Here is a 13,376-nt window from a genome sequence, read left to right as displayed (position 1 = left end):
GGTGGTGGGAAAGCTATATGGTACAGCCCCCAAATCATGACATTTATGAGCTTCTGGTAACCTAGTGGTAAGGAGCTATGTTGGCAGTCCAAAGGCAAGCTGTTTGAATCCACCAGCTACACCATGGGAGAAAGATGAGCAGTCTTCCCATGCGATTTACTGTCTCTGAAAACCTGCTGGAGATTCATCTGTGGGTGAGATCTGACTCTGGCACATAAAAATAATAATGCTTGACCAGGAAACTCTGATGCCCTAGAAGGTAAGGAGTTACACTGCTAACCCAAATGCAGGCAGTTCAAATCCACCAGCTGCTCCAAGAGAGGAAAATGAGCAGTCTCCTCCCAAGCAGTTTACAACCTCTGAAAACCCACTTGAGGGTCAGCTGTGGGTCGGTTCTAACTCAGTGGCAGTCAGGTGTTTTTTGAGAGTTATGGTTGACCTAGTTACTAACACTTTATGGATAATCATTTCACTAGTATAACTTAAAAATGCTGACAAAAGGAGTGAAATAGGTCTCAAGTGAAGCCTAAATAGATGCAGGATATAAATATAGGTGAACATAACCTCCATAGAAATCTTCCTAAAGGCACATCAAGAAATGGCCTGGCTTATTAATCTTACTCAGGTATGCTTACGATAAAAGGGTAGGCCCAGTTCTTTTTTTAAAAAATTTTCTACTTAGTTTATTTACAAAATTTGAATACATTGTTTTCAAGAACAAATTCTTTCCATTTCCCTCAGGCCCCCCCCCAACCCACCAAATTGTACAATCCCATGATTAACACCCCTCTCCCTGCACATCCTCATCCATCTGCTTCCAACCTCTTCCACCCCTCATAGATCCTTATACTCATTCCACAATAATGGTTTATAGGATCAAACCTTTCTTTATTTCTTTCTTTTTTTTTTTTTTAGGTTTTGCATTAAGTTTGGGAGTAAATTACTAATAATGTGTTTCTTATTCATCTCCTAGGAAATTGTAAATATTTATCCATCTATCAATCCACCCACCTTGACAGCACACCAGTCAAACAGAGTTTGCAATGCTCTGGCATTATTGCAGTGTGTGGCATCACACCCAGAAACCAGGTAAGTACTTGGAGTGAGATTTAGATTTGTTTCTAAATTTGTCAGAGTGACAGATAAGAAGAGGGGTTTTTAGGTTCGTGTGTATGTCTCATTGACACTCCTAATTCTCTTTTACTTACTCATAGTAATGAATTTTAAAGGCTCTGTGTTCACATTTCAGAAAAGGTAATTATGTTCCAGGCTACAACTGCTTCCTCTTAAATGCATGGTAGACATCACTATACCATGTCTAGGGCACAATGAATGACAATAAGAGTTCAGTAACTACTTTAATGCAGCACTTTTCTCTTAAACCAGGTTTGGCTTATGGAACCTTAACACAGGATACTAGATAGCCTCAGTAATGGATAAGAATTGACATTGCAGTTGAAAAATGATTTTGCCATCCTGTTCAGGAAGGTAGCATGTGGCTTTTAAAGCACTAAAGGCTTTCTTCTGTTAAATTTCCTTGTAAAAACTGCACAGGGCTTCCACTAGCCTTTCTGAGCTTTTGAGAAGTTGTTGCTGATTGCTGTCGAGTCGAGCGTGACTCTATGAACAAAAGACCCAAATGCCTTTCCATAACTTGAGAAGTTACCAATAAAATTATTTTTAATTGCATAAGAAAAATACAAGAGTTCTTTTGATTCGTTAAAAATCTTGGGTGTTAGGGGAGCTCTGGTGGCAAGAAGCTGCACTGCAGTCCCAGAGCGCACGGTTCAGATCCACCAGATGCTCTGCCGGGAAAGGAGGGACAATCTCCTCCTGTACCAGTCAGATCCGATTTGATGGTGTGTGTGTACACACACACACACACACACACACACACATAATAATTTTAAAAAATTAAAAAAAAATCTTGAGTGTTGGTACAATTATAGTATAATCAATTTCCACACCTGTTACCCAGAATATGCTACAATTTAAAGTGAATTTAGAATGCTTAGTATATCAGACTAAAAAGAAGAATGCTCATTTCAACATAGCAAATAAACTTGATAATAATGGCTTTGTTTTATTGTTTATAAAGCTGTGTTTATATGTACCTATCACTGTTACTTAGTTATAAATTAGATGAAGGAATCTGGAAATATCTTTATTATTGTTGTTTACCATCGAATCAGAACTAACTGGCACAGGAGATTGCCCCTCCTTTTCCAGCAGAGCATCTGATGGGTTTGAATTGCGTGCCTTCAGATTGCAAGGCAGCTTCTTGCCACTAGGCCACCAGAGCTCCCTTGGAAATATCTATTAAGCAGTTAATAACTTTGTATGACATGTTTTTAAAATCTGTACTTGGCAGTTTGAGGTTACATGGTGCTGATTACAGAATAATCGCATTTCTATTAACCATTGACTGAAACCTGGGTTTTTCAACTACACCTTACTATTTTGAATAAGTTTTCTTGTGAGCAAATGAGGACAGGGAGGCTGATTAGTGCATAGCAAAATGTTTAGTAGCATACTTGATCTTTACCCACTAGATCCCAGTAGCAACACCCTCAGTTATGACAATCAAAAATGTCTTCATACATTGATTGCCATGTGCCCCTAAAGGAACAGAATTCCTCATTTACCCACTGACTGTCACCTGAGAACCACTGGTCTGGACTAATGATAAGCAGCATTTTTCCTACAGATTTTTTGTTTTAACAGTTTTATAGGCCTTACAGAATTTGGTTTTGAGTATTGTCAAATCAGAACTGACACATAGTTTACCCTTCAGCAGGTCTTCAAAGCAGTAAATTGCACAGCAGGAGGTTGCCCATCCTTTTCCTGCAGAGCAGCTGTTGAATTCAACCTGTGTACCTTTGCCTTGGCAGCACAGTTCCTTACCACTAAGCCACCAGAGCTCCCTACAGAATTAACCACTCAGAAATGTAAATATTCGAGGTAATTAGAAATTAATTCTAGGCACTGTAATTGATTTTCTTCTTATTATTCCAGGTCAGCATTTCTTGCAGCACACATCCCCCTCTTTTTGTACCCCTTTTTGCACACTGTCAGCAAGACGCGTCCTTTTGAGTATCTTCGGCTAACCAGCCTTGGAGTTATTGGTAAGTTTAAAAAGATTGTGTTCTTAAACCTGAAATTATGATTCATGATTGTATATGTCTAGATTAAGTGTTCAATATTATTTCTTACAGCTTTTGTTAATTTTTGTCTCTGAGGTTAAGCATATTTTCACTAACGTGCATCAGGAACATGGTGGTTCTTATCAAGCACCATATTTTGTTAATGAAGGTTGTAGAGATTAAATAAGGCTGTTTGGGCATGTTGCTAGGAGGGGCTATTTTCCTTGGAAAAGAACATGATTGATGCTGGGAAGGGTGGAGGGCCAGCAGAGGAGAGGAAGACCCTCAACTAGGAAGATTGACAGGAGACTGCAGCAGTGGGCTCTGTGTGTCAGGGAATGTAAGGATGGTGCAGGATAGATCTTTTTTTTTTTTTTTAGGATAGATCTTTTGTTCATAGGCTTGCTATAAGTCATACTCGACTCGATGGCACTTAACAGAATTTGAGATTTCAATCAGCACATATGTAATCTATCCTTTTTCCTTCTAAATATCTTCTCCCTAACTACCATGGTTTACATTTTGCCCTTTTACTTAGTTAAATCTTTTTATTCTCAAGTTATTGTTGCTATAGACATTTACTATGAGGAGTGTGTCTAAGGCACACATTTTATTTAAGAGAGTAACAAATTAGTCATTTCAGACCTCAAGGCTCCTGAGTAGTAAAAAACTGTATTTTGACAGACTAAGAAAGTTTCTGTTTCAAATCACCCTTCTATTTTTGATGTTTCTTTCTCATGCTTTTTTGTTGAGGTATTGAACAATTAAAAAATTCATTATATAAGGTTTATATTATTGGATTATTATTTTTATGCCCAAATTATGTTTCCATTCCGTGATTCTTAATCATAAATCAGGAAGGAAAATTGAAAATTTGACATTTCCGAAACGTTTGCAGATCTATTTTACTTTTAAGGATGTATCATTGTTATATACTCCAGATTTTTTTCATATTTCTCTGTTCTGGTTAGACATTTTTCCAATACAAACTTTTTTGCTTTTAAGCTGTACAGTTTGTTACATTAGGTTTAAAATGTCAGCATGATTCCAGCCAAAGGAAACAATTTTATCCTTAACTTTGACCCAATCATTCTATTTCTGGGTTTTTTCCTTTTTCAGTGACTGCAATAGGACTAGGCCAATGCAAATAGAAGAAAGGAAATAGTAAAGAGAACAAATGAATTAATTTCGTTCTGAACAGTAGTAGATAAAATCAACAAAATAAAAACTTTTTTAAAAAAAAAATGAATTAAATTGATAAACCTCTAATCATGGAAAAAAGAAGCCATAATTAAAAATATCAGGAATGAAAGAAAGCATTTTATAAAGACTGCTGGAGGGGTCACCTGTGAGTCATTTTTAACTTGATGGCACACAGCAACAACAATTCACAGACAACTTGACTGGCACAGAAAACCCCGAAGAATACACAAAACCGACTAGAACATATTAGTAAATTTAGCAAGGTTACATGATACAAGTCAACTTTAAAAAAAAAAAAACACAAACAAACAAATAACCAAAACAAAGCAGCACAAACATATTTCTGTATACTTAACTCATTGTCCTCAAGTTTAATGCAGCCCATAGCTGACCCACCAGCAGTTTTTCAGAGGCTGTAAATCACATGAAAGGAGATTGCCTGTCCTTCTATGAACAGCTGGTGAGCTCATACCACCTTCCTTTGGGATTGGCAGTGCAACACTCAGATCTCCTATACACTAGCAATAAACAATTCCCGCTGACCCTGAGTCAGTTCCGACTCTTTGTGACTCTCCATCAGGATTTGGAGTTTGTAAATCTTTGAGAAAAACTGCCCATCTTTCTCCCATAGAGCAGCTGATGGATTCAAACTGTTGACCTTTTGTATAGTAGCCTGATAAATGTTATGTACTATGGCACTGTGGCTCATTAATAAACAGTTGTTGTTGTTACTGTTGTTGTTACTGTATGCAAGTCAGAACCTACCTATAGCTGACCTTTCAGCGGGTTTCCAGAGGCAGTAGATCACATGGGAGATTGCTATTTTTCTCCTGTGGCACAGCTAGGGGATTTGAACCATGTGCCTTAGGATTGGCAGTGCAACTTCTTTACCACTGGGACATCAGAGCACTCTTAATCACCAACTAGGAATTAAAATTTTCAATGACTACCATTTATAATAGCAAACCTTAAAAAACCTAAGCCCACTACCATCAGGTTGATTTCCAGTTGAATTTCTGAGGCTGTGAGTCTGAATAGGAGACTGCTTCGTCTTTATCCCCAAGAATCCTAATGGGTTCAAACTACTGATCTTTCAGTTAGCATTCTAACAGTTAATCTGCTAATAAGTCCAAAATATGTAGGAAAAACATGAATGTTTGTACAGATCTGTAGCTGAAACGACAAAAACACTGGTGAAAGAAATCAAGAGACCCAAATATATACAGAGATGCATTCTGTTCACTGATTGAATGACTGAGCATGGATGTGAGTACTCCTCAAACTAATCCATTGATTGAGAGCAATTTTAACAAAATTCTGACATGATTTTTTATTGTTGATGTTGATATCCTGATTATAAAATGTGTATTAGAAGTGAAAGAACTAGACTATGTAGACGTTCTAAAAGAGGATGAAAGAAGACATAAGCTACCTGATTTCTAGACCTGCTGGGAAACTATAGTAGTAAAGATAGTGAGGCTAGGGGCAGGGAAGGGGTAAGAAAATGTATAACAATGGGGAAAAAATTAAAACATTCTCAGTGTTGTGTTAGAGAAAGGACCATGTATACCGGTGGAGCACAATGGATACTCCCGAAATAAACCCATATGTAATATGTACATGGTCAATTAACTTTTGACAAGTACAAAAATTAATTGTATTTGTCAAAAGTACAATCTGACTTTTAGGGAAAGGGTTATTTTTCTAATAAGTGGTACTGAAACATTTGGCCATATAGACAATGATCCACAATCCGTACATACACACCCTTTACAAAAATCAACTCCAAATGGATTATACATGAAACATCTAAAAGAAATAATAAGATAATTACGTTGTATTAACAAATTATATTACATATTGGCTATTATGATTTTAGACTGTTCTTCCCCTCTCTCTAAACCCTTCTCTCTCTCTAAGTATATGTTCTTTGCTTAATTTCTATGTTGTTATGACTCTTAAGCTCTTTCTCATGAATCAGATTTTTCCCCCCTTATTCTCAGCCTCTCTTCATGCTTTTGACTTCTTTCCCCCTTCATTCTTTGAATATCATTATAAAGTGCCAATTATAATTAAGGCAAATTCTATTACTCTCTCCTAAGTGAATTTAATTTAGTTCTTTTAAGTTCAGGTAACGAAGACTTTTCCCATAAAAGCTGGTAATGCATTAGATTGACTCATTGTTTAATGGGGCCCAACTTCACTATGGAATGGAGAAGATACCATTGGGCTATATCAGGCACTTGAATTAATAGCGTAGTAGTGCTGTTAAGAGACTAACAACCCACAGAATAATAGGATTGTAGTGAATTTTAGAAATCATCTGTTCCAATTCTTTATTTTTTAAGCAGAGGCATACGAAAGAAAAGCAACTTTATCAAATTTACTAAATTAGCTGCAGAACCAGTAGTCAAATCGAAGTGTGTTTCTTTTTGTTTGTAATTATGTTCTTTAGGAAAAGGGGCAATTGAATAATCAGGAGATAATACTGGTTTATGTCCACTGGAATGTGTTTTTTAGATTGGTACAATTTCATTTGTGTCCTGTGTCTTACAAATTTCTCAAGGAGCATGACAAGCAGTACAAAGTAATTTTAATTACAAATTCTTTCTCTAAAAGGAACCTTTTTGTTTTGTTTTCTTTAGGGGCTTTGGTGAAAACAGATGAGCAAGAAGTAATCAACTTTTTACTGACAACAGAGATTATCCCTTTGTGTTTGCGCATTATGGAATCTGGAAGTGAACTTTCTAAAACAGTATGTGGTGTTTTTTATTTGTTTTGTAATTCATTCATTGTTGCACATTTTCCTCCCTTCCCCAGTCCACTTTGGAGTGCACCACTTGTTCCAGATTGTCATCATACGTATAATGCCTAATCATATATTCCTGTTAGACTGTTCGTCCGCTCATCTCTAAATCAGTATGTGTTTTTTGCTTAATTTCTTTGTTATGACTCTTCGACTCTTCACGTTATTTTTTTTTCCTTATTCTCAACCTTTCATTATGTTTTTTACTCCCCCCCCCTTCATTTGAATAAAAATTGCTGTAACATTTCAAGGCTCAGACCACTCAGAAAGATACCAAGTTAAGCATAAAATTTCTTCTTTGTCTCTGAACCCACGTCCCATATAATGAATCTATTATTACATACCTGTTTTACACATAATCAAATGTGCATACACTCAGGCTCCTACTTACTTTGGACTTTAAACATAAATAACAACATGACTGAGTATACGATTGTTTTCTCATTTTTACTCTCAGAACTTTGTTACCTAGTCTAATTGTCTTCTGGTATTGAGTGTTGCAGTGGAGAAATCTGAGGCCATACTCCTTTTCCCCTTTTGTAGATGAAGTTGGTGTTTTGATTTGAATATACTATAGACCTGTTATTCTTGAAGGTCGTTCTGTGTCAGGTTTTTTATTTATTCATTCATTATTTGATGAGGGGATAGACCCAAGTCTTTTTGTTCATTTTTACATTTTTTTCTCTTTCATTGGTTCTAATCAAGTCCTTCGAGACATTGTTAGTGGTGGTGCTCTTAAGTCACATCCATCTCATATCCACCCTGTGTACAGCAGATCCAAAATCAACCAGTCCTGCATCATCCTCATAATCTCCACTTCCCTTAAGCCCACTTTTATGGCAACTTGGCAGTCCAGCTCATTGAGTCTTCCTCTCCTTGCCTCTCCACATTTCCAGGCTTGGAGTGGTCCCCCATGGCAACATGGCCAAAGTATGTAAGAGAACGTCTCCCCATTCTTACCTCAAAGGAGCAGCCTGGCTAGAATTCTTCCAACATAGATTTGTTCTTTTTTGATATGTCAGTACTATTCACCAACACCACAATTCAGAGGAATCAATTCTTCTTCCGTCTTTCTTTTCATCTTCCAACTTTGACATGCATATGAAAGCAATTGAAAATACTGTGACTTGAATCAGGCACCCCTTAGGACATTCTTGTTCATGTCTTTTGATTTCTTGACTGCTGTTTCTATGATATTGATTGTGTATCCAAGTAAAAGGAAGTCACTGACAACATCGTTTTTTACCTCCGTCTATCATGTTTCATATTAGTGTGGTTATGAAGATTATTATTTTCTTTATGTTTAGGTATCATCCATACTGAAGGCTTTATATATAGTCTTTGATCTTCAGTAAATGCTTCAAGTTCCTCTTCCATTTCTATAAGCAAGGTTGTGTCTTCTGCATAAAACTGGTTTTTTTTTTGGTGTTTTTTTTTTAGTTTGAGGAACAGTAATTTTGCTTTATTTCTCTTTTTTCATGTCTCTTTTTCCTGTAATTATTTTTTTTAAATGTCATCTGATTTTTCTCAAGGCTATTTTTTCTATATCATTGACTCTTTTCAGGAGTATCCAGCCTCTGCTTCTAGTGTGTGTTTAATTGCATTAGTTTTTTTAATTCAGTGAATTCTCCTGAGTTGGATATAAGCAAATGTAATGATTTTTTTATGTTTTTATTTTGAATAAAGATTAAAAATGGTACAAAAGGTATACAGACAAAAATCTCCACCTAACTCAGTCTCTTAATGACTTTTCCCAATGATATAAAGTATTATAACTTTCTTGTGTCAGAATATACAAAATAGTGTGCTTGATCAAACCACAAACAGGATATATGCACAGCGCCCTGCTGTGTCCTGTTACATCTGAGCAGCCCACAGTCTCCCAGCCACAGCTCCCCAGGAATAAAAATCCCACTGACCTACTATTTGGCCTCCATGTTGGCCCTAGTGGCCAAGAACTGCATCAGCTACGAGCAAGCGGCCCTCCCCCCAAAAGGTGTTTCTTATACAGACAGTCAAACAAGCTGGCATGGAGGATTTTCCAAGAACAGGACATAAGAATTGCCTTAAATTTTCTGTGGAAGAAATTACTGAAAAATAGGTTACAGTGAACTGCAATTGGACAAGATATTGTACCAGAAGTCAACTTCACATTTGAAGGAAAAATTGAGAAGAACCCAGCTAAAGAAGATAATGCATTTTATCAAAGACTTAAATCCACGAAGGTACCACTAGAAGCACAAAATAGTCCAGACTATTTTGGAAATGCATCTTCAGAAATGAAACCAACATTTAGCCTAGGTTGCCTGTGGTTATATAACAGCAGAATTGTGCTGAAAATACGTAGCATAAAATGGTAAAAATTCAAATTGTCAAACAAGTGCAAAGAAATGACTTCATGGAGTTAGACTACGCTATTCTACTGTTTGACATTGCATCTCAGGAGATTATTCTTTTTTTTTCTTTTTTTTAATTTTATTTCATTATTTTTGTTTGTGTGTACCGTCAAATCAGATCTGACTGGTACAGGAGGAGACTGCCCCTCCTCCAGCAGAGCATCTGGTGGATTCAAACCATGCGCCTCTGAGATTGCAGTGCAGCTTCTTGCGACTAGGCCACCAGAGCTCCCTAGGAGATTATTCTTGGTAAATGAAAGTTCTCTCTAGTACCCACAAAATGTCGCTAAAGTGAAACATAACAGCCATCTGCAAAGCAACCACAACTGGAATAAACTGAAAACTGAGGTGAAGGGTTACCATGCTTACTAATGATGCCTGTATCAATCTGCATGTGTACCCAATTCAATCCACAAGTGTCACTTTGTATAAGTGTCTTGATTTTATTATAGTACAAAACTATATAGATTTCATAATGAAAAATGTCATTGTGTAAAGAGAACAAGATAGTGCAATATAGAATACAAAATAAAAAGTTTTAATTCCAGCTTCATAAAAGAAAAATACATAAAATCACTCTACAATACATACTGCAATTTAATTTTATACTTAGAGTTTTCTCTACACCCTGTTTCTTTTGTTTTCTTTCCTAAATCATTATTACAGTTCATGTTCTCTTTTAATTCTTTTGAAAGTATAGATAATTATTATTATTATTTCTTAGACTCTATAGAACATTACAGCCATATATCTTGATGTATGGCCTTTTAAAAGTTTTCTCATACGACCCCAGTAACAATAGCAAAATTCAACAGAGCAGCAAACAACAAATGCTGGCGAGGTTGTGGAGAAACTGGAACCCTTATTCACTGTTGGTGGGAGTGTAGAATGGTGCAACCACTATGGAAGGCAGTATGGCACTTTCTCAGAAAGTTGCAAATAGAAATACCATTTGACCCAGCAATTGCACTACTGGGAATATACCCTAAAGAAACCAGAACTGCCACCCAAGCAGATATATGCACACCCATGTTTATTGCGGCTTTGTTCACAGTAGCAAAGAGTTGGAAACAACCCAAGTGCCCTTCAACAAACAAATGACAAGGGAAACTGTGGTATAATCATACAGTGGAATATTATGCAGCACTAAAAAACAATGAACTCATGAAATATAGAAATATACAAAATCGGTGACCATGGAGGACATTATGCTGAGTGAAATATCTCAGTCACAAAAGGACAAATACTGCACTGTTAAAAAACAGGACTGACACATTGCAATCCGAGGGGTAGGCTGTTCGAATCCACTGGGTGCTCTGCTGGAGATGGATGAGCAATCTCCTTCTGTACCAGTCAGGTCTGATTTGGCGGTACAAGCACAAAAAATAATAAAATAAAAATACCCCTAAAAAACAGGACTGACATGGGGGTTGGGAGGAAACTAAAAAAGGAGATAAATAATGTACACCACATTGAAACAGACAAGGGAGAGAACTCTGAAAGGAATATATGATTAGGTATTATTAGCGTGACAAGAGTCTAGAATAAGAACTGCATAGTAAAGTGGACTGAGGGGAAGGGAGCTGTATAACAAAGAAATTTTTTGTCCCAGAGAAAAGCAAATTGGGGGTGGGGGCAGGGAGGAAAATGTGCAACAGTGAATGAATGGAAGTCCATGTTCTCTATAAACTTCCATTAAAATCTTAATTAAAAAAGATAAACTCTTAATTAAAAAATGTTTCCATATAGAAATAGTTTGATGAAGGATTGCTGTTTAGGAACGAAGGAGCTACAAACTCAGGTTGACAGCGTTAACTCAAGTGGGGGGTTTTGGTTTTTCTTTTTTACCTCCTTACACTTTCTTGTCCCATCTAACAATCTAGGGGAATGAAGGCGGGAGGTGGGGGTGGGGTGGGGAGTGGTGAATGTGTGAAAACAAAAAAAACCAAACCCACTGCTGTCAAATCCAGTCCTACTCAATTATAATGACACTCTGCACCCTAAAACCAGCTGTATGAGGCTGGAAATCTTTATGAAGGGAGACTGCTCTACTTTCTTGGCTGGAGTGGCTAGGGGATTTCAACTACCAACCTTAGAGGGGTTTGTGTGTTTTTAAATCCCTCTCTCCTTGATTTTCTGTTTTAACACACAAAGAATTAAGTGATATGTGAATCAATATTTGTTTTTTCTCCACCCATTTCTTCCTGATGTTATTTAATTTTGATAGATTTCAGGGACAGAATTGGAAAAACCTCTTGCATTAATATTAGGCTAATTGGCTTGCTGGTCTTGTAAGCACACACTAAACAGTTTTTGCATTTTTGGGCACTGCCTTGCACTTTTCTCCTTCTCACTGCTTTTCTTTTAAGCCTCAAGTTTGATAAAAGTGATTGTACATTGCTCCTCAAAGTTAATAGCATTGATGTAATTTTTGCTCTGGAGAATAGCTTTGTTTGCTTAAAGTCTTTAGGTAAATGACTGTCTGTGGCCAGTTTTTTGCTTTCACATACTACTTTTGAGAATCAGAAGTCTTAAAATTGTGATTATGCTTCTTTTCAGTGTTTCTGCTTCTAGAAATACTGAAGACATGATTGAATAAGTATTTAGCTGCGATGTTTATTGTTGTATTCTACGTAATATTTGGATATTGACAATAACATGAAAAGCATTTCATGATTAAACACTTCCTGGTGTGTAGCCATGACAATTAGAGCAGTATCATACTCACTGTCATTCTGACTCAGTGACCCTCCATTTGGTTTTCAACGCTGTAAATTGCAATGAAAGAAGACTGTCTACTTTTCTTCTAAGGAGCTTCTGGTGGATTCAAACCCCCAGGGACTCAAAGCCTTTAGGTTGTTTTTTGGTTTGTTTGTTTGTTTGTTTTGCAGAACTTCTACAGTCTATGTTACCCGAGTTCCCTATTGTGGTAGAGATTGCATATCTTGATAGGGAAAGGTAGATTAAGACAAATTGAGTGACTCTATGATAATATATTTTTGGAATTTTTTTGTTGGAGAGGAAAAATGACTGGATGAATTTGTAATAGTAGGGTTATAGGCTTTTTTTTATAACAGCCAGCTCAATTATTGCCAGGAACTATCCTCATAATCTCCTCTCTGTTTCTACGCCTTGTCCAGAATTAAATTCATCCTGTCTCTAGGTTCTTATTGCCCTTCATGCCTCAACTGGAATGTTTCCCATAACTTGCCTTATATAGTCTGTTCCTGGCTCTTTTCCTGTGCTCCATGAGAGCAGAGACCTTACGTTTTCTTTTAATGTGCAATGCTTAATGTTACATTGTCTGTAAATAGGTGGTGGTGGTGGTGGTGGTGGTGGTGGTGGTGGTGGTGGTTGTTATGTGCTGTCAAATCACTTGTGACTCATAGCGATCCTATATACAACAGCTCTAAACTCTGCTCTGTCCTGTGCCAATCTCAATGTCTCCGACACACTCATCCCGATTACCCCAGTCACCGAATGAATCCATCTCCCCGAGGGCCTTCCCCTCCTGTGCCTGTCCTACCACCCTCCTAAGCATGATGTCCCTCTCCAAGAACCAGTCACTCCTTACAACATGACCAAAGTATTTCAGGTGAAGCCTCAGAATCCTTGCCTCCAAGGAGCAGCCCGATTTAACCCTCTCTAGGATGAATCTGTTTGTTTTCTTAGCAGTCCATGGCACCCTTAGCACTCTTCTCCAACACCAAAGCTCAAAAGCATCTGTAATAGGTTGTTGTGTTGTTATGTACCGTCGAGTCGTTTGCGACTCACAGTGACCCTATGCACAACAGCCCTAAACCCTGCTCTATCCTGCGCCAACCACAC

General features: G+C 37.2%; 1 protein-coding gene and 1 pseudogene across 1 annotated transcript in view; both read left to right on the top strand.

Annotated features, from left to right (window-relative positions):
* The window catches only part of RQCD1 (RCD1 required for cell differentiation1 homolog (S. pombe)), a 32,757-nt gene that overhangs the window by 12,150 nt on the left and 7,231 nt on the right, over positions 1-13,376 (top strand). The window contains exons 3-5 of the mRNA XM_006891896.1: positions 974-1,089; positions 3,016-3,125; positions 6,992-7,101. Coding sequence (XP_006891958.1) covers positions 974-1,089; positions 3,016-3,125; positions 6,992-7,101 — 336 coding nt within the window. The remainder of the gene's footprint in view (positions 1-973; positions 1,090-3,015; positions 3,126-6,991; positions 7,102-13,376) is intronic.
* On the top strand, positions 8,074-9,598 carry LOC102866768 (annotated as a pseudogene).

Source organism: Elephantulus edwardii, unplaced genomic scaffold (genome assembly GCF_000299155.1).
Source record: "Elephantulus edwardii isolate Elephantulus edwardi_28Jun2011 unplaced genomic scaffold, EleEdw1.0 scaffold00106, whole genome shotgun sequence".
Lineage (NCBI taxonomy): Eukaryota > Metazoa > Chordata > Mammalia > Macroscelidea > Macroscelididae > Elephantulus > Elephantulus edwardii.
The sequence above is the reverse complement of the archived record's forward strand: the minus strand, read 5'-3'. Positions and strand labels throughout refer to the sequence as shown.